The 19,563-nt window shown below is 35.5% G+C and overlaps 1 protein-coding gene across 2 annotated transcripts in view; it reads left to right on the top strand.

The window, feature by feature from the left end:
* The window catches only part of SESN1 (sestrin 1), a 119,375-nt gene extending 107,553 nt beyond the window's left edge, over nucleotides 1-11,822 (top strand). For both annotated transcript variants that reach the window (XM_081294832.1, XM_081294833.1), the window contains exons 5-10: nucleotides 1,320-1,562; nucleotides 4,905-5,052; nucleotides 6,119-6,231; nucleotides 7,803-7,993; nucleotides 9,549-9,693; nucleotides 10,638-11,822. In XM_081294832.1, the coding sequence (XP_081150958.1) occupies nucleotides 1,320-1,562; nucleotides 4,905-5,052; nucleotides 6,119-6,231; nucleotides 7,803-7,993; nucleotides 9,549-9,693; nucleotides 10,638-10,724 (927 nt within the window). In that variant the 3' untranslated portion in view covers nucleotides 10,725-11,822. The remainder of the gene's footprint in view (nucleotides 1-1,319; nucleotides 1,563-4,904; nucleotides 5,053-6,118; nucleotides 6,232-7,802; nucleotides 7,994-9,548; nucleotides 9,694-10,637) is intronic.
* The last annotated feature ends 7,741 nt before the right edge of the window (nucleotides 11,823-19,563 follow it).

Raw genomic sequence — 19,563 nt, 5'->3', positions numbered from 1 at the left:
GTAATAATAAATGTTGGCAAGGATGTGGGAAAGGGTTCACTCATACATTGCTGATGGGACAGCAAATTGGTGCAACTACTTTGGAAAGCAGTATGGAGATTCCTTAGAAAACTTGCAATAGAACCACCATTTGACCCAGTGAGACTTAAAACAGCATACTACAGTGACACAACCACATCAATAATTAAAGCAGCTCAGTTCTCAACAGCTAAGCTATGGAACCAACCTAGGTGCCCTACAGCAGATGAATGGAAAAGAAAATGTAGTGTTTACACAATGGAATATTACTTGCCCATAAAAAAGAATGGCTTAATGACATTTGCCAGAAAATGAGTGGATCGGGGGACTATTATGCTAAGCTAAATAAGCCAATCCCAAAAAACCAAAGGTTGAATGTTCTCTCTCATGTGAATGCTAACGCACAACAAGGTGGGGAGGGGAAGAATAGAAGTTTAATAGATTAAACAAAGGGGAATGAAGGAAAGGGAAGGAGGAAAGGAAAAGGAAATACAGTGGCATAACTTTCTGACATAACTTTCCTGTGTACATATATGAATACACCACAGTGAATCTCCACATCAAGTACAACCACAAGACTGAGATCCTAATTAGAATAAGATGTATTCCATATTTGTATAAATAAGTCAAATTATACTGTACTATCATCCATAACTAAAACCAAAAATGTTTTAAATAATACAATTAAAAGTTAGAGATGTAGCTCAATGGTAAATCACCCCTGGGTTCAAACCTATGTACTATATATAATAAGTAAGTAAATAAATAAATATAACTTGATCATTAGGAATATTGAGAGTCTAGTTGTTCAAGCTGCTATCCTAAAAATTCTTTGAGAAGGCCTAAACTCAGATTTATTACATTTGAAGTAAAAACACAGTAATTCATTCATAATCCTACACTTAAAGTACAGCAACTTGGCCTGGGGTTGTAGCTCAGTGGTAGAGCACTTGTCTAGCATGTGTGAGGTTTATTTATTTAAAAATAAATATATTGTGTCCATCTACAACTAAAAAATTGAAAAAAGAAATATAGCAGTTACTTTTAAGCAAAATGTATTTGATTACCTTTTAAAGTCAGTATTTCAAAAAATCAAAATAATGATGAACATGTTACTAACAAACACATTAAGCTGTATTCATGGATACATTTTCATAAAAATTATCAAACCATGGGTTTTACATGTTTACTAGATTTCGCGTAATCCTGTTTTCAATAGATTAAATACTAAGGTGAACTATATATCTTCATCAATACCACACCCAGGTATAAAAATATGTTCTCTCTTTTTTTCCCCCAAGGGGCTTTTAAAAGCTGAAGAGCACAGCTGGTCTCTTGCGGAACTGGTCCATGCAGTTGTTCTTCTTACACACTATCATTCTCTTGCTTCATTCACATTTGGCTGTGGAATCAGTCCAGAAATTCATTGTGATGGTGGCCACACATTCAGACCTCCTTCTGTTAGTAACTATTGCATCTGTGACATTACAAATGGCAATCACAATGTGGATGAAATGCAGGTCAACTCAGCAGGAAATATTTCAGTAAGTGTCTATTATTTGTTATGAGATTGTAATAATACTAATAATCACTGTAATTGTTATTTTTATTTGGTTCCTTGGACAATCCATCCTGTTAAGTCTATAAAGATATTAGACCCCTATACTTATTCATTCAGTAAGTATGAATTTATTTACTGCCTCCAAATGTCCACCACTAGTCAGAGCTCTAAGGGATATGTCAAAACTAAACACCTCTAGGAGATGACACTCAAATAATTTTAGTGTCAGGAGCAAATAGTTTTTACCCCTGTAGGGTCAGCTAATGTCAAACAGCTACAGCAGTGAGATGAGGGGAGTCTGAAAATAGTGTGGCCTGGTGGTGGAGATTTGCTGGTGCCAATCAGATCCTTTTCTTCCCTTTTTTGTAACAGAAACCAACCGGCTTTTTAAAATGTTCATCTTTTAGAAGATTTAATCATCTTTGATTTGGAAATTTCTCCCTTTAAAATTCCTTTTCATATTTAGTTTTGCATAGATACAGAAGGTGGTGTCCAATGAATATAAATTTCTTAAAATGCTTTCACTCTTTTCCTTCTCTTCTGTCATATTTTGCTTTCTTATTCCTTTGAAACAGAATAAGTTTAATTTTCTATAAGTAAATTTTAGTTCTTATATACAGTTGGTCAAAATTCTCTCTGCATTCTTTAGCCATAATTAAAAAGCAAGGTTTTACTTTATGCTTCAAAAGAGAAATCACAGAAGTAGCATCACAATTATCTGAACCCACTGTACACATATTCTCAGTTGTTTTATTCTTTTTAAAGAAATTTAGGTATGTTAAACTGCCTGTGACTTACATATTTGACTTTGGGAAAATTATCAAACCTCTCTGAGCCTCAGTTCTTTCATATTTAAATAAAGGTTAGAAAAAATAAATGTGAGGTTTAGATTAAATATCTCTAAGGAAGTAAAGTAGCTAGTAGAGAGTGCTTGGTATTTATCAGAGTGAAATTAGCACATGAAGGAATATAATTTTCCTAAGATTGATCACAGTTCTATTCTAATAAGGTCCAAGACAGTCAGTTTCACTCTCCATTGAGCTACCTGAATCCATGCTGTAGGTGTGTATATGGTCACTGACTGTTTATCACAGCTTGGAAGTTATAAAAGGATCCAAGAGAGAGTATTTCAGTTTCTAGGATGCTTGGCGTTGATTGTTGTCCTTCCTTATCAATAATTTAGTACAAGGCTGAAGAAAAATGACTGTATTTCTAGTTATCTATTAAAAGCCATAATAGGTTAGAGTGAAAAAATAAAAGCTTTTATTTATCTAATAGATATGCTTCCCATTCCCAGGTTTTAAGTTGGATCCTTTTAAAAGGTATATAAGCTCATACTGATGGCACTTGACAATGAGCCCATATAGCTTGTTCTCCAAGTGCATTTGAGATATCTGATTCAGCGCTTCAGATACAAATAGTAAAAAGCAAATAAAAAGAAATTCCATATACATTATTAATATTTCAACATTAAAATGAATGCCATAATTTTTTAAAATTTTTTTACCACTATCAACTTAACAAATTAGTTAAGAAACAGACTTTGTTTCCTTTCCCTCTTGACAGTTTGTCAAAAATTTTCCTTCCTGCCAGCCACAGTGGCACACATCTATAATCCCAGAGAGTCCAGGGGTAGGAGGTAGGAGAATCACAAGTTCAGGCCAGTTTCAGCAATTTAGCAAGATGCCGTCTCAAAAAAAAAGGTCTGGGGATGTAGCTCGGTGTTAAAGCTACCTTAGGTTCAGTCCCCAGTACTAAAAAATAAATAAGTCAGAATTATTTTTCCTAAGAATACTTAAGGTTTGGGCTCTTTATCTTAGAGGAAAACTGGTAAAATAAGTAAATTAATTTAATGAGAAGTAATGTGAATTGAGAGAGGTCTTAAAATATGTGTATGTGCTTGTGTGTGTATTTTAACTTTGAGTCATTCTGTTAAGAAACCTAATCTTTTTTGGCCCTTTTTTGTTTGATTATTGACCTTAATAATAATGGAAGTGTGCCAAAAGAGTTTTCAGTATCATCACAGATACATCCACCATGGAATTACTAGAAAGGCTTAGTATAGGATATTTTGGTATAACTGAATCATATGAAGATATAAAGATAGTCTCTCGTAATATAGAATTGCCTTGACAGTCATTCTCCAACAAATATTTCTAGAGTTTCTACTGTATACCAGGTGTTGCATAGGCTCTGAATATACCAGTAAATTAAACAGGTAGGTCTATTAGCCTTATGACGTTTGGTCATGGGGGAATCAGGCTTTGGATCAGTACCATGCTGATAGAAGTTAAGATTGGTACTTTGAAGGAAAGAGCAGAATGCTGTGTGACAATAATTAGGGATTGTGGAGCAGGAGGTAGATAGTTACAAGAATCATATTAAGCTGACACCAAAAGAACTAATAGGTTGAAGCTAGGAAAAGAGTAAAAAACAGGAGTTTTGGTTTTTGGTGGGATGGTGTTTTGTTGTTGTTTTGGTTTGTTTTTTTTTTTTTTTTTTGGTACTGAGGATTGAACCCAGGGGTGCTTAACCACTGAACCACATCCCTAGCCCTTTTTATTTTTTATTTTTAGACAGGGTCTCACTAAATTGCTTAGGGCCTTGCTAAGTTGCTGAGGCTGGCTTTGAAATTGCAGTTTTCCTGTCTCAGCCTTGTGAGCTGCTAGAATTATAGACATGTGCCACCTTGCCCTGTAAAATAGGAGATCTTAAGAACATTCCTGGCCAAAAAAAAAAAAATGAAATCATAAAGGGGGAAAGATTAATTTGTATTTGAAAATTGAGATTTGAGATTTTAAAACTTCTTTTATATCCATTCTATAAAATATATATTCTGTAGATTTGATCTAGCTTTTATAGTAAAGATATAGTAGGGTTTAGAAATATAAATCTTGGCTACCCCTTATGGTTAAGACCCATTTGTATAGATGTGACACTGCTGTAGTCATCTCATCAAATGACAACTGCTAGCCCCATTTGCAAGACATTTGGCCAACTCCAGCCATGGGAGGACATGTTTCATTTTAATAGATAAATTGTATACAAAGAACAGTTATTATTTTAAAGATGATAGACATGTTGACAATATATGCAGTATACAGTTGATAGGAAACCACTTTAACATTTAACTGACTTAGCAAGTAGAAGTTAACTATAAAATATTCATTGTTTTAAATTGACAAGTAGTGTTAAATTTTCATTTTTACAGGAGTATAAATAGTAGGGACATTATTTTAAGAATGTATTTTCCTATATTTTGATGGTCTTTTGAAGCAGACTTAATAAAATACATGATGTATATAACATCGTGTTCTCTTTTCAGGTAAGTGAATCCTTCTTTGAGGTTGAAGCCCTCATGGAAAAGATGAAGCAGTTACAGGAATGTAGAGATGAAGAAGAGGCCAGTCAGGAAGAGATGGCTTCACGATTTGAAATAGAGAAGAGAGAGAGTATGTGTGTCTTCTCCTCAGGTAAGAGCAACTACTACACAATATTGCAAACCCACCTTTTTTATTTAAAGAATTTAGGTTAGTTTTAAAACATCAATCCAAATATATTTTTGTCATTTTGGAGAGGATATTGTATATGTAGTCCTACTTAGAATTTTTAAAGCAGGCAACTTAAAAAAAATTTATAAGTGAAAAACAGCAGTATTTCTAACTTAGGTCATCTGTAAAAGAATATGTCCAAAAACTGTCTCAAATATATTTGACAATCAAAGAGTGGGGGGAAAGAGTGTGTCTTTGTATAAAGGGAGGTTGGGTACTGGCTTGTTTTTCCTTGAGGGGATATTTTTGTTTCTATTTGTGCTTAAAGGTGTAGAGTTGTCATTGTCATAAAATACTCTTTAACATGATGATTGAAAAAGAACTTAGGGGCAGTGCGGGAAGCATTATAAAAATGTCAACTCACAGGACCTTTAGTTTCATCATTTTCATCATATTGTATAGCGTTAATGTTTAATAAAAATAGTCAAGTACTAAATTTTAGAGCATAGCTTATCTTCATAGTCGTTATTATCACCTTAAAGATCATCCAAAACAGCATTCTACCTTGAACACATTTGGGGGAGGGGTGGATACCAGGGATTGAATCAAGGGGTGCTGAAACACTGCACCCTAGCCCTTTTTATTTTGAGATAGGGTCAAGTTGCTAAGGGCCTGGCCTAGTTGCTGAGGCTAGCTTTGAACTCATGATCTTCCTGTCTCAGCCTCCCAAGTCTAAACACATATTAAGGAGAACCTAAAGTCTATAAATTGGGGTGGGGACACAGGGAAAGTGAGGTCTATTAAAGAAAGAATAAAAAGCATACAGAATTCAACTATGAATATTTACTTTGTAATGGAGTATCCTCTTTTACTATATTCAGTTTACTGGTAAGTAAGATACTTCTTTTTATTAAGATTCCATTTTGGTTGATATGGGTTACTCAGGGACATAGAACTGGTTTTCTTATTTTCACTTTTGTTATGGGAAAAATGAATTTCAAGTATCCTGTTTCTGAAAAGCTTTCCATGACTTTAAAAATCATTTCAGATGATGAAGAAGTTACACCAGCAAGAGATGTCTCTCGTCATTTTGAGGATACTAGTTATGGCTATAAGGATTTCTCTAGACATGGGATGCATGTCCCAACATTTCGTGTCCAGGTAAAATCATAGCTTGTATGCATGTGAGTGGTTAGAAATATCTTAGCATGACTTAAAAGAAAAAGCAACCTAGATTTGAGAAGTATGCTAAGTGCCGTGCAAGCAGTATCTCACGAACGACAGAAGCTATGTCCTCTAGTTCCAGAATAAAAGTTGAGAATCATCAATTAGCAAATACTTATTCTGTACTCTAATTTTATAAGATTACTTCTAATTCATCAGTAGAGTCATATGTAGTTTAAGTGTATATCGTATAGTATTGCTTAAATATTTAGTTTACATAAGTAAATATTTAATTCAGATGAGTTGATACAACTTTCCCAATTATCATTAGGGGCCAGTGTTAATTAAATAATAGATATTTTGCCAGAATTATGAAAGAACTATTATTTTTTCACATTTGGTTAAAGGGAAAGGGACAAAACTTAGGCACAAAGAAGAGTTAAAGAATTTGTACTTGGTAGTTAAACTGTGTCATGAAATATAATAGGTTAGAAATTGAAGAAATAATTTCAGGCTGAAAATTTTTGTGGAGGGAGATGAGCATTTGAAGGATTTGTGTGGCCAAAAAACAAGGGCAGCACTTAGTGGTAGAGTTCTCTCTTAGCATGCACAACGCCCTGGATTCAGTCCCCAGCACCAAAAAATAAAAATAAAAAAGCATTGTAATCAGAGAAGAGTAGGAAAGAATTGAGCTTAGATTTCGATATATAGAGTAAGGAAAGGAATCATAAGGAGACTGAACTACTGTGAGCTTCAGCAATAATTCAAACTTCTATATTAGTGAGAAGTTAAAATTAATCAGGTGTGCCTTAAATGCCAAAACAGTTTATAGTAGATTAAATGGGGGTTGTAGGTTTTGACCAAAGTGATGGCATAATGTCAACATAGAATAGTGGGGGCTTACTAAGTTTTGTTTGAGGTAGAAATAAAGGCAAGGAGATTTTATGTAGGAAAACTAAGAGACTCAGTTAATAAAGCTAAAAGACTAAAAGGTAGAGAAATCAGTGATGGACATATTAAATTAGAAGTTCACAAAATTAGCCAGGCATGGTAGCACATGTCTGTAATCCCAGCTACCAAGAGATTGAGGCAGAAGGATCCCAAATTTGAGGCCAGCCTGGACAACTTAGATCCTGTCTCAAAATTAAAAGGGCTGGGGATGTAGCTCAGTGATAGAGCACTTGCCTAGCTGGGTTAAATCCCCAGTGTTACAAAAGAAAGAAAGAAATTCCTAAACTTTGAAAACCAATTGGATGGCTGTAGTGATAAGAAATGAAAGAGAACTCTCAAGCTGGGCTGTGTCTGGGGCTCAGTGAAAAGTCAGAAAGAGAAAACTGGAAATCAGTGCTTGTGTGTAAGGGGACAAGACTCCCTTGGTTCTTACCTTGCTAAGTTAGAAAACATAACCTCTTGCGTGTTATAGTATGGAAATTGAAAGCCTTGGACTGGAGTACAAGTGAAGCTCAGAGTGAGGGATGAAGGTAGTAGATTCCAGCTACCAGTAATCTCACAGAGCTATATTTGGCCACATTTTAATTATTCATGTTAATTCTATTCCCTATGTTTAGGACTATTGCTGGGAAGACCATGGTTATTCATTGGTAAATCGCCTTTATCCAGATGTGGGACAGTTGATCGATGAAAAATTTCACATTGCTTACAATCTTACTTATAATACAATGGCAATGCACAAAGACGTTGATACCTCAATGCTTAGACGGGCTATTTGGAACTATATTCACTGCATGTTTGGAATACGGTTAGTCTGTTTTCTTGTGTTTATAAAGAGGTATTTCCCTCTAGGCTAAATTATTCAGGTGCTTAGAGCACACACAGGCACATATACTCAAGATCATCCCCTCGTCTGGTAACTTTTTTTTTTTTTTTTAACATCTGTGCTTCAGGGAACCCCATTATTGCAGCTTAGTTTTTCCCCTCTCTTCTAGTGAGGCAAGGGGGAGAGTTTAGAGACATTGACAAGAGTTAAATGACTGCTGCCTCCAAGAAAGGGGAAGGCAAACAAGTTGATTCCAGAACATAGATGAAAAGCGGCAGTTTGTCACTGAGCATCTTTGTCTTTCTGTGTCATCTTTTATCTTCTGCCACACTCATATTGTTACCTTCTGGCAACTCAGTACCTTTGTATTGCCCCTCCAGCTGTTCTCAAGTGCCTTCTGAAGAGTACCTGTTCCTGTAAAACTTCATCACAATGGAAAATTCACGTCCTCACTGTTAGGTTTTTAGCACACTGTGGTGTGTACAAAATGCAGCCATTATTTACTACCTTCCCTCATTCACACACTCCTTGCTGCATTGCTTTCTGGTTATTTTAGCAAAAAACAAAAAACAAAAACAGCTTTCTGTTGCTATTCATTTTATCAGTGATTCTGGCCAAAAACCTTTTAATTTATTTTAAACTACTTGGGCATTTAAGACACATATGATGAGTTTTAAACTAACTTCCACTAATCAGTGGCCAGATTTGACTTTGGTTTCCTGAATGGCTGTAGGACAGGCTTTGCCAAGAACTTTCTCCCTTTTCCACTGAAAACCCAATAGGCAAGTTCAGTACTTTTGTGATCTGGACTCCAAATAGGGAAAAGCAGACAACAGTGCATGCAACCATCTTGCCTTAAAGTAAGCCAGCCTCTCCTAAATGTAGACACTGTGAGACCATATATAGACCACCCACCCCCACTGCCTTTTTTTTCTCATCTAATCCCAGAAACTGCAGTTTTTATAAAATATAATTGTGCCAACAATGGCCTAATTGATTAATTTTTTAAAATTTCAGCAGTTTTTCTAAGCTGTGTTCTCAGAATTGGTTACCCATAGTGTAATTGCTTGTTCATGATTGTAAATATACCCTTTTATTTGGACCCAGTGCTACAGTGTTAATATTCTTAAATTTTAGGAATGCTTTGCTTGGGCAATAAGTTCTTCATTTTTTACCTTCATGCTCACCCATTGACCCCCAAGTAAACATTGTAAAGCTATCTCATTTAAGGGAACTGCTGCCTGAAGAAAGAAGGGAAAAGAATATACCATGTAGCTGGGCATGCTGGCTCACCCTGTAATCTCAGCTACTTCAGGGGCTGAGGCAGGAAATTGCAAGTTTGAGACCAGACTTGGCAACTTAGTGAGACTCTATCTCAAAATAAAGAAATAAATAAATGGAATTAAATTAAAGGACTCTGTATGTAGCTCAGTAGTAAAGCACCCTTGTACCACACAAAATAAAGAATATAGCATTTATTTTCTGTAAAAAGAAAATAGACTATATGTTGAAAATATTGTTAACTCTTTTTTAACAGATATGATGACTATGACTATGGTGAAATTAACCAGCTGTTGGATCGTAGCTTTAAAGTTTATATCAAAACTGTTGTTTGCACTCCTGAAAAGGTTACCAAAAGAATGTATGATAGCTTCTGGAGGCAGTTCAAGCACTCTGAGAAGGTATGTGCCTGTTGTGGCTTATTACTCTGTAACTTATCAGTATTCTTACACTCTTTCACATAACCTAATAGCTCTCAAACCCTCTCCCTTGGTTCTACCAACTCAAAGAACAGCATTCTAGGACAGCTGTCTCAGGTTCCCCTTGCAAGGGAAACCCATGATGGTGAGAGATAAAAAAAAAGACAAGACGACAGATGGGCTGCCCATTCTCAGAAGCAATGGAATAGCTGTCACAACTTAGGAGAAAGAAGACTATTTTGCATGAGCTCTTTTTAATTGTGTATAGGTAGAAATGTCTGGGTTTTTTTTTTTTTTGAAACATCTTTATAGAAATTAATGATGTGGCAGGGAATAGTGGTATTCTGATAGAACAGTATCTAGAGTTTCTGAACTACAACAAACATTCAAGAAGAGGTATGATCAAATATAGATGAAAGCTCAAAACATCTATCTAAAAAGAATATCAGATAGCTTTTGTTTTGAGAAATTGATATTCTGTTCAATAAACAAGGCTTCAAAGTTATTTGGTACTATATAGAAAATGTACAGTTAGCCCAGCACATCTGTAGGTTCCAATCTGTGGATTCAGGTAATTTTGCAAATATTTTTTAAAAAAAACAAAAAACTTTGCATTGTATTGAATATGTACATATTTTTTCTTATTTCCTAGATGATACAGTGTAAACTATTTACATAGCATTTACATTTTATTATAAGCAATATAGAGATGATTCGAAGTATATGGGAGGTTATATGCAAATACTGTGCCATTTCATATGAGAAACTTGAGTATCTAAGGATTTTGGTATCCAAGGGAAGTTCTGAAACCAATACCTCATGGGTACCAAGGGACAACTGTACTTATTTTTGGTATTTGATTATTAGTCACTGAAAACCTGAATGTTTATAATCCTCTCTTATATGATGTTGTATTTTATATTCAGGTTCATGTTAATCTGCTTCTTATAGAAGCTAGGATGCAAGCAGAACTCCTGTACGCTCTGAGAGCCATTACCCGCTATATGACCTGATGCCTTTGCTCCATTAAAGATGATTCTGGAATAATCAGCAGATATATAGTCTACAAGGGGAAGGTACCAAGCCCCAGGACCAATGGTAGATAAAAGAATTCAGAAATCCATTGTGCCATAATTTTTTAGTTTCTGCTATTTTACTGTGGAAATACCACTGCTGACACAAGCAGTGAATGCTTGGCAGCTTCAGGGTTAGAGCTGTGAAGAAGGCTGCTGTTCACAGTATTTTGCTTTTTGACAGTACAAGACGCTGTATAACTGTTTTAATACAGCAAAAAGTAACTCTCCAAATCCTGTTGCTTTTATGTTAAATAATGAGAATTGGAGCATGCAAAGAATGGAACTTGGATAATAACTTAAGATTCATACATAAAGAATTTTAGAAGACTTTGGTGCTGCTATCCCAGCTGGTGGAATAAATAGGTGGCTGTTCCAGTTAAGCTATTAGTGATTAAAGTGAACACTGCTACTATCTGAGCCTACATACATAATTTGTGTGGTTTCAAATTAAACTTGCATATATGTTAATTTTTTGCATCTAAAAAGCCTAGAATTATTGCAGCTCAGCAAAGACAGTTTTGATGGTAACAGTTCATTTCGTTCATTATAGTTTTTTTAATTCAGTCATTGGATGATGTTAAATCACTATGGCATTCTTAAAAATTTTTCTTAAAAAGCAATCTTAAATGAAAGTCTGTGAATTTTAAGAAAACCTGGCTGTCTTTTGACGTGCTGTCTTGCGACCCTCTGACCCTGGAGGGCAGCTGTCTCGTGCAGTATTTTTGTTTCCAGCAGCAAAGTTGTGGAAATATCGCTATAGACGGCTGTGAAGTCCCAGGTGCGTTCTATCCCTGTGCTCCTGCCCACCTGATGGCCCCTACTATAAAGATGTGCAGCTCCTTTAATAATAAAGCTGGAAAATATTTTTTAGTCAGGTTATCAAATTTGATTTACAAAAATGTTAACTTTGTTTGAAATACAAACAGGTTTGAAAAAAATGTATTAAGTACTTTGTATTCTGGAAGCGTGAATTGCTTTTGAAGTCTGTCAGTATTATTGGTATTTTTCAATAAAGAATAATTTTCTCCAATCTAATTTGCTATTTCAATCTCCTAAATTATAATTTCACAATTAGTAACAATTGTTTCTATTTACTGTCATAAATCAAGTACATTCATACTTAATGCTATAATCAGACGAGAGATTGCTTTAAATAACAAAAGTCTTGAAGTCATTTTGAAGATATAAAGAGGAGTGGACCTTCTATCAGGGCTTATATATGGCTATTTTTATCTTGAAAATGACTAGATGTGATACCATGCCTGTTGTTCATCAAAAACATTTATTAAGCACCATCTAGGGTCTACAAATGTACAGGGTCAGGTGGAAGTAGCGGATGGGGAAAAATTTTTGAATAGAGGCATATTTATCCTCTGTTTGCTGTTACTATAGCAGAATACTCGATTGGGTAGGGTTTTTTGTGGGGTTTTTTAATTTTTATTTTTTAGGGATTCAACCCAAGGATGCTTTACCACTGAGCTATATCCCCAGCCTTTTTTATTTTGAGACAAAGTCTCAAAGTTGCTGAGACTGACCTTCAACTTGTGATCCTCCAGTTGCTGGTATTATGAGTGTGCACCTTCAGGCCCAGCTGACACTGGGTAATTTATGAAGGAAAAGTGTTATTTTGCCTCATGGTTCTGGAGGCTGGAAAAACCAGAGGGGTGGCTACATCTAGTTAGGGTCATATGCTGCTTTATCTCATTAGAGAAAAATAAGAGGAGGCAGGCACCTGTGAAAGAGAAAAGGGGACTAAACTTCTGTGTTAGCTTAAAAATTCCTGCATAAAAAGCATTAATCTGGGGGCTGGGGTTGTGGCTCAGCGGTGACCACTCACCTCACACGTGCAAGGCCCTGGGTTCAATCCTCAGCACCACATATTAAAAAAAAATAAAAGTTATTGTGTCCAACTACAACTACAAAAAATAAATATTCAAAAAAAGAGAGAAAGCATTAATCTGTTCATATGGCTCCGCCCCAGCGAACCAAAATCCTCCCACTAAGCCCCCTCCAACACGGCTGCGTTGAGGAATAAGATTACAACACAGACTTTCAGAGGACACACTCAATAGACATTCCCTTGTGAGAAGACAAGACTATCACCATAGGAAAATATTTTATATTTAGAGAAATGTATAAGTCTGTTTCTAGTTAGCTAACCATATATTATATATACATGGTTCTAAATTTGCATCATAACTTTACCCTTCCCTGCTGTTTTATCACACCATAGCCATATTAGGTAGCCCAACAAGTAGGGTTGCACTAAATATAGTTCAAATTTCATTCATCCACTGTTACTTGTTATTCACATCCTGTCTTGAAAATATAAAATTTCTAGTATATTCTAATTAACAGAGTTATCACAAAGATCAACTAGAATACATTAACTGAGCATAATGAAGTTTATAATTGCTTAGAAATAAGAAATTGAAATTAAAATTTTAATAAGTAAAAATATATTTATACCTAAAGTAATAAAAGTACATGTGATACAGAGTTGATGTTTCAATGTTTCCCATTTAACAGTTGCTTCTTGTTATTTCAGATGTTCTCTCAAAACTATAAACACACAATTTCTAATGTTAATATGTAATTTCTGAAATAGTTTCCAAAATAATTGGGGAAAATAAAACATACAAGGGATACAAGAAAACTTCTTCCACCAGAAGGGGAAAAAAAATCTTTTTTCTAAAATTATCATGAAAAGACTTCTGATTGAGGTTCCTAGGATTCAATTTTTTTTTTTTTAACCAGGGATTGAACCCAGAGGTTCTTAACCACTGAGCTACATCCCCAGCCTTTTTTATTTTTTGAGACAGGGTTTCACCAGGTTGCTTAGGGCCTTGCTAAATTGCTGAGACTGATCCTCCTGCCTCAGCCTCCCAACTTGCTGTGGTTGCAGGTGTGCACCACCACACCTGGCCCAGGATTTAAGTTTTAAAATCAGTTTTTGGCAGAATTTGAGGAACTCTTGTTATTAAGCAAAATTCAGTTAAGTATATCATACTTTAAGAATGGAAACTAAATTCCGAACATTTCTGCATTCACAACTATTTATGTTTAACTTCATATACAAGGTGGTAGTACTTTAAAAATTAAAGGTCAATTTGTCTAACAGCTTATCTATTCATTAGTTTTGATACAGACCATGTATAAATAAGTAGATAAAATTTGCTGGGTAAGAATGTTTTCTATCAAGATACTATTCTGTAAAGCGTTGAATATCAATGGATAACAAAAGTTAGGGTAGATGGAGAGTGATATCAGCAAGATGGTAGACTAGGGATCTCCCTGTCTTTCTTCATTCTTCCACAGAAACATTGAGTTAACAATATATGGATCAAAGTATTTTTGTGAAAATTCTAGACACCAGTTAGGAAAATGCATCATTCCAGCAAATGCAAACCCAGGAGGAGGCTGCACTGCAAAGGGTATGAAACCTCATACCATTTTGCTCACCTTTCCCTGTCCCAGAACAGCATGATATGATTACCAAGAAACCTCCCAATTCCCAGCAAGTCCTTCAGGACAAAAAGAAAATAAATTTCTGCCCAACGCTCTGGTTTATCTGAGGGGATGAGGGACTGCTTTCTGTTTCATCTGATCCAGAGCATAGATAAAAGTTGATGGCATGGTTTGGATGCTGACTGGAGGCCACTGAAAGGAGTGCAGCAGTGCACTATAGTAGCAAGAAGTGTGCAGATCTAAAGGCAAGCTCTGGGGAGCAAAAGAGTACAGAGGAATTTAATAGGAATTGATAATAGCTCCTGAGAAACAGAGGATATCCTATTAGGGAAATTCAGACCAGTGGAAATCAGTTGTATGTACTGTAATGAAAGCACACACACAAGGCCAGAGAAGATATAGAGCCCCAAGAAAAGTTTGAGAGGTTCCAGAATTTCCAGGCAGGTTGTCTTCCCCTGCACAAAGCCAGTCTGTAAAAACTGGGAAAAGTGGCTGTTTTATCAAATGCTCCAATTACAATATCACAAAGCATACAAAAGTACAGGGAAACATGGTTCAATCAAAGAAACAATCTCCAGAAATGAACCCTAAAGAAATGTAGATCTCTGAATTGTCTGACAAGGAATTTTAAACAACCGTCTTAAGAGATGATCAATGACCTGAAAGAACAGAGACAATTAAATAAAGTCAGGAGAACAATGAACACAATGAGAATACTAATAAACTTCAAAAAAAAAAGAAAAAGCAAATTCTAGAATTGAAAAATTCAATAACTTAAATTTTTAAAAATCACAAGAAGGGTTCAGCAGTCGATTTTATCAGACACAAAGAACAAACCAGGACAGGTCACATGATACCAAGACAGAGAAACAAAAAGAATAATGAAGAAAAGTGAAGAAAGTCTAAGTGACTTATGGAACCACCATCAAGCCAATACACACATTATGGAAGAGAGAGGGGCAGAAAGCTTATTTAAAGAAATAATGCCCATTCTCTAAATGTTCCAAACAATATAAATTTGAGGAAAGAAACAAGCATACTAATTCAAGAAGCTCAATGAACTACCAGTAAGATAAAGCCAGAATACTAAGATATAACCACAAACTATTATAAGTTAAAAAAAAATCAAAAAGCAACTCATCATTTACCAGGGAGCACTATAAGATTTTAGATTTCTCAGCAGAACAGAACACAGAGCAATGATATATTCAAGGTGCTGAAATTAAAAAACCAAGAATATATTCAAGGTGCTGAAATTAAAAAACCAATATCAGGCAAAAACAATTCTTCAAAAATGAAGGAAAAGTTACGACTTTGTCTCCATGCTGAGGGAGTTCATTACCATTAGACCAACCCTATGAGAAATGCCAAAAGGAATCTTACATGTTAAAGAAAAGGAACACTACATAGCAATGCAAGGCCAATGAAAATATAACGTTCTCCAGTAAAAGTAAATATGTAGACAAAGATAGAAACTACAATAATATATGTTTATTGTAGTTTTTGCATTTACATTCACTTTTAATCTTGCATAGAATTTAAATAGCAAAAGCATAGAAATAAATCTATATTAATGGGCATACAATATATATAGATATAATATGTAAACTGAGGTACATGCAGAGCTATAAAGGAGTTTTTATGTGGTTCAAGTTGTTACCAGTTGAAAATAGATTGTTGTAACACATTAAAATTTTTTGTATAATTCCCCATGATAATCACAAGGAAAAAATCTCAAAATATACACAAGGAAATGAAAAAGGAATCAAAGCACGTGACACATACATGTAAGTAAAAAAAAAAAAAATAAATGCAACATAAAGGCAGTAAAAGAGGAAATGAGGGACAAAAGGCTATGAGACACAGAAAATAATTACTAAAACAGCAATAGTAAGTTCTTTCCATTCAGGAATTGTGTCAAATGGAAATAGACTGAACTCCCCAATCAAAAGACTTTTATTGGCTGAATAGATTTTTTTTTAAAGATTCACCTATATGCTATTTATAGGAGACTCACTTTAGATCTAAGGACACACACTGGTTACCATTTGCATAGAATTTTAGCCTAAGAGAGCAGAAATGGCTACACTCATATCAGGCAAAATAGATTTTAAGTCAAGAACTGCTACAAGAACCAAAGACAGTCTCATTAGCATCACTGAATGATAAAAGGTCAATTCACCAGGAAGTTATAATAATATATGCACCAAATATCAGAGTTCCTAACTATATGACACAAACATTGACAAAACTGAAGAAATGACATCGTACAATAGAAGGAGACTTTAATACCTCACTTTCAATAATGGATAGAACCACCAGACAGAAGTTCAAAGAAAAGAGAGAACTAGAATAACACTATAGACCAGTTGCACTGTAAAAACTGTAAACAGAATACTCCATCCAATGACAGACAGATACACATTCCTGTCTAGTGTACATGCAACATTCTCTAGGATTGAATAAAATAGGCCATATTCTTTTTTCTTTCTTTCTTTTTTTTTTTTTTTTTTTTTTTTTTTTAGCAGGTTGGGGTTTGGAGATTGGATCCAGGGACCTTTTACCACTGAATTACAGAACTTTTTATTTTATTTTGACACAGGGTCTTGCTAAGTTGCTGAGGCTGGCCTCAAAATCTTGTGAAATCTCCTACCTCAGCCTACTGAGTCAGTGGGATTGCAGGCATGTGCCACCATGTCTGGCTAAAACAGGCCTCAAATCTTAAGTTTTAAAAGACTGAAATGATGTAAAGAATGTTTTCCGATCACAATGGAGTGAAACCAGAAATCAATTGTAAAAGGAAAACTGGAAAATCCACAAATATGTAGAAATTAAATAACATACTGTTAGTCAAAAAATAAATCACAAGGGAAATTAGGCATATCTCCAAAGAAAAGAAAATATGCCAAATCAAAACGGATGCTGCAAATGCAGTGCTAAGAGAGAAGCTGGTAGCTACAAAACCTTACATTAAAAAAGATCTCAAGTCAACAATCTCACCTCTCTATACCTCAAGGAACTAGAGAAAGGACAAACTAAACTCAAAACTAGCAGAAGCAAAGGAAGATTAGGGCAGAGACAAATGAAATGGAGAGCAGAAAAACAATAGGGGAAAAAAATCAACCAAACTAAGAATTGAATTTTTGAATCAACAAAATTGGCAAACCTTTAACAAGATAAAAAGGGAAAGAGATTCAAATAACTAAAATTAGAAATGAAAGAGGAGCGGGTATGGTGGCCACATCTGTAATCCCATCTACTCTGCAGGCTGAGGAAGGAGGATTTCAGGTTTAAGGCCAACCTAGGCAATTTAACAAGACCCACAGTCTCAAAAATAAAAAGTGGGCTGGGGATATAACTCACTGGTAGAGCACCACTGGGCTCAATCCCTAGTACTGCAAAAGTAAACAAAGCAAAAATGACATACCTAAATTTATAAAACTCTTAGAAGAAAATGGGGGAAATTTTTCGCGACACTGGATTTGGCAATGATTCTTCTTGGACATGACACCAAAAGCACATGCAACAAAACAAGAAACAAACAAATGTGCCGCAGTCTGGCTGGGCACAAATCATGAGCCACTGAAGCAAGAACAAACTATTTCTGAACTCCACCAGCACACTACACACATGCTCCCCGGGAATTCTCCCAAATGCCACTTGGCTCCTGCAGGAACCACCAACCGGAAATCCCTCCTCTGGAAATCCCTCCTCCCACACTTCCCCAACCAATGGGAACTCTCCGGGAATCCCCGCAGAACTCCAAAGTAGCAGGCCAAGGTGGACAGCAGGGGTCTAATATACAATTGAATATACAGCTTAACATAACCATTATCATCATCTCAATGGCTTGCTGGCATCACCTCTCAACCACTCCGTTCTGGCAAAAATGCCATGCGTCATTCCAACTCGGCTTTGGCTGTCAGCACAAATGGAATTATATTATACTTAAAAACTTCTGACTTCTATGCAAAGGACACAATTAACAGAGTAAAAAACACAACGTATGGAATGGGAGAAAATACTTGCAAATAATATATCTAAGTTAACACCCAGAATATATAGGACTACAACTCATCAACAACAAAAATAATCCAATATAAAAATGGGCAAAGGTTTGAATAGACACTTCTCCAAAGATAATACCTAAATGGCCAGAAAAAAAAAATATGAAAAGATGCTGAATGTGATTAATTATAAGAGAAACACAAATCAATACCAGAATGAGCTATCACATTATACCCATTAAGATGGCTGCTATAAAAAAAAGAAAAGGAAAAGTAACCCATTGATGTAGATGGAGAGAAACCAGAAGCCCTGTACAAATCTTGGTGAAAATGTAAAATAGTATTGCCACTATGAAAGCAGTATGGAGCTTCCTCAAAAATTAAAAATGGAATTACTATATGATCCAGCAATTCTACTCACTAGGGACTGAACGTTTGTATCACATCAAAATTCATATGTTGAAACCCTAAGGAGTCTTTGGGAAGTAATTATGTCATGAAGGCAGAGCCCTCATGAATGGGATTTGTGTCAGAGAGAGAGAGAGAGAGAGAGAGAGAGGAGAGAGAGAGAGATTATACCTACTACATGAGGATTCAGCTAGAAGGCATATATACAAGAGAACTGAAAGCAAAATCTCAAAGAAATATTCATAGCTACATTATTCACATTAGCCAGGATATGGAAGCAACCCAAATTTCCACTGACAGATGGATGGGTGAACAAAATGTGATATATACATACAATGAAATAATATTCAGCCTTAATTAAAAAGGAAGGAAATGCTGTCATACACCTGTAATCCCAGCTACTTGGAAGGCTGAGGCAGGAGGATCACAAGCTCAAGTTTAGCCTGGGCAACTTAACAAGACCCTGTCTCAAAATCAACAAAAAGAAATGGGGACGTAGCTCAGTAGTAAAGTGCTGCGCAGCCTGTTTCAGTCCCCAGTACCCAATTTTTTTTAGAAAGCAGGGGATCAGGATGGTGGATCCTGTTACATACAATAACATGGATGAACCTTGAGGACATTATAGTGAGTGAAATAATCTAGTCACAAAAAGACGAATTCCATATGGTTCCACTATATGAGACAACTAAAGTAGTCGAATTCATAGACTCAGAAAACAGAATGGTGGGTGCTAGGAGAGGAAGAAGTACAGGGAGTTTAATGGGTGGAGAGTTGCACTCTATGGAATGAAAAAATTATAAAGATCTGTTGCAGAACAACATGAATCTACTTCACACAACTGAATTGTACACTTCAAAGTACTCTGATGCTTTACTTAAGATGGTAAATTCTAC

The sequence above is a fragment of the Spermophilus citellus genome (assembly GCF_964194105.1).
Source record: "Spermophilus citellus genome assembly, chromosome: 5".
Lineage (NCBI taxonomy): Eukaryota > Metazoa > Chordata > Mammalia > Rodentia > Sciuridae > Spermophilus > Spermophilus citellus.
Note: the sequence above shows the minus strand (reverse complement) of the source record. Positions and strands in the feature narration are given on the sequence as shown.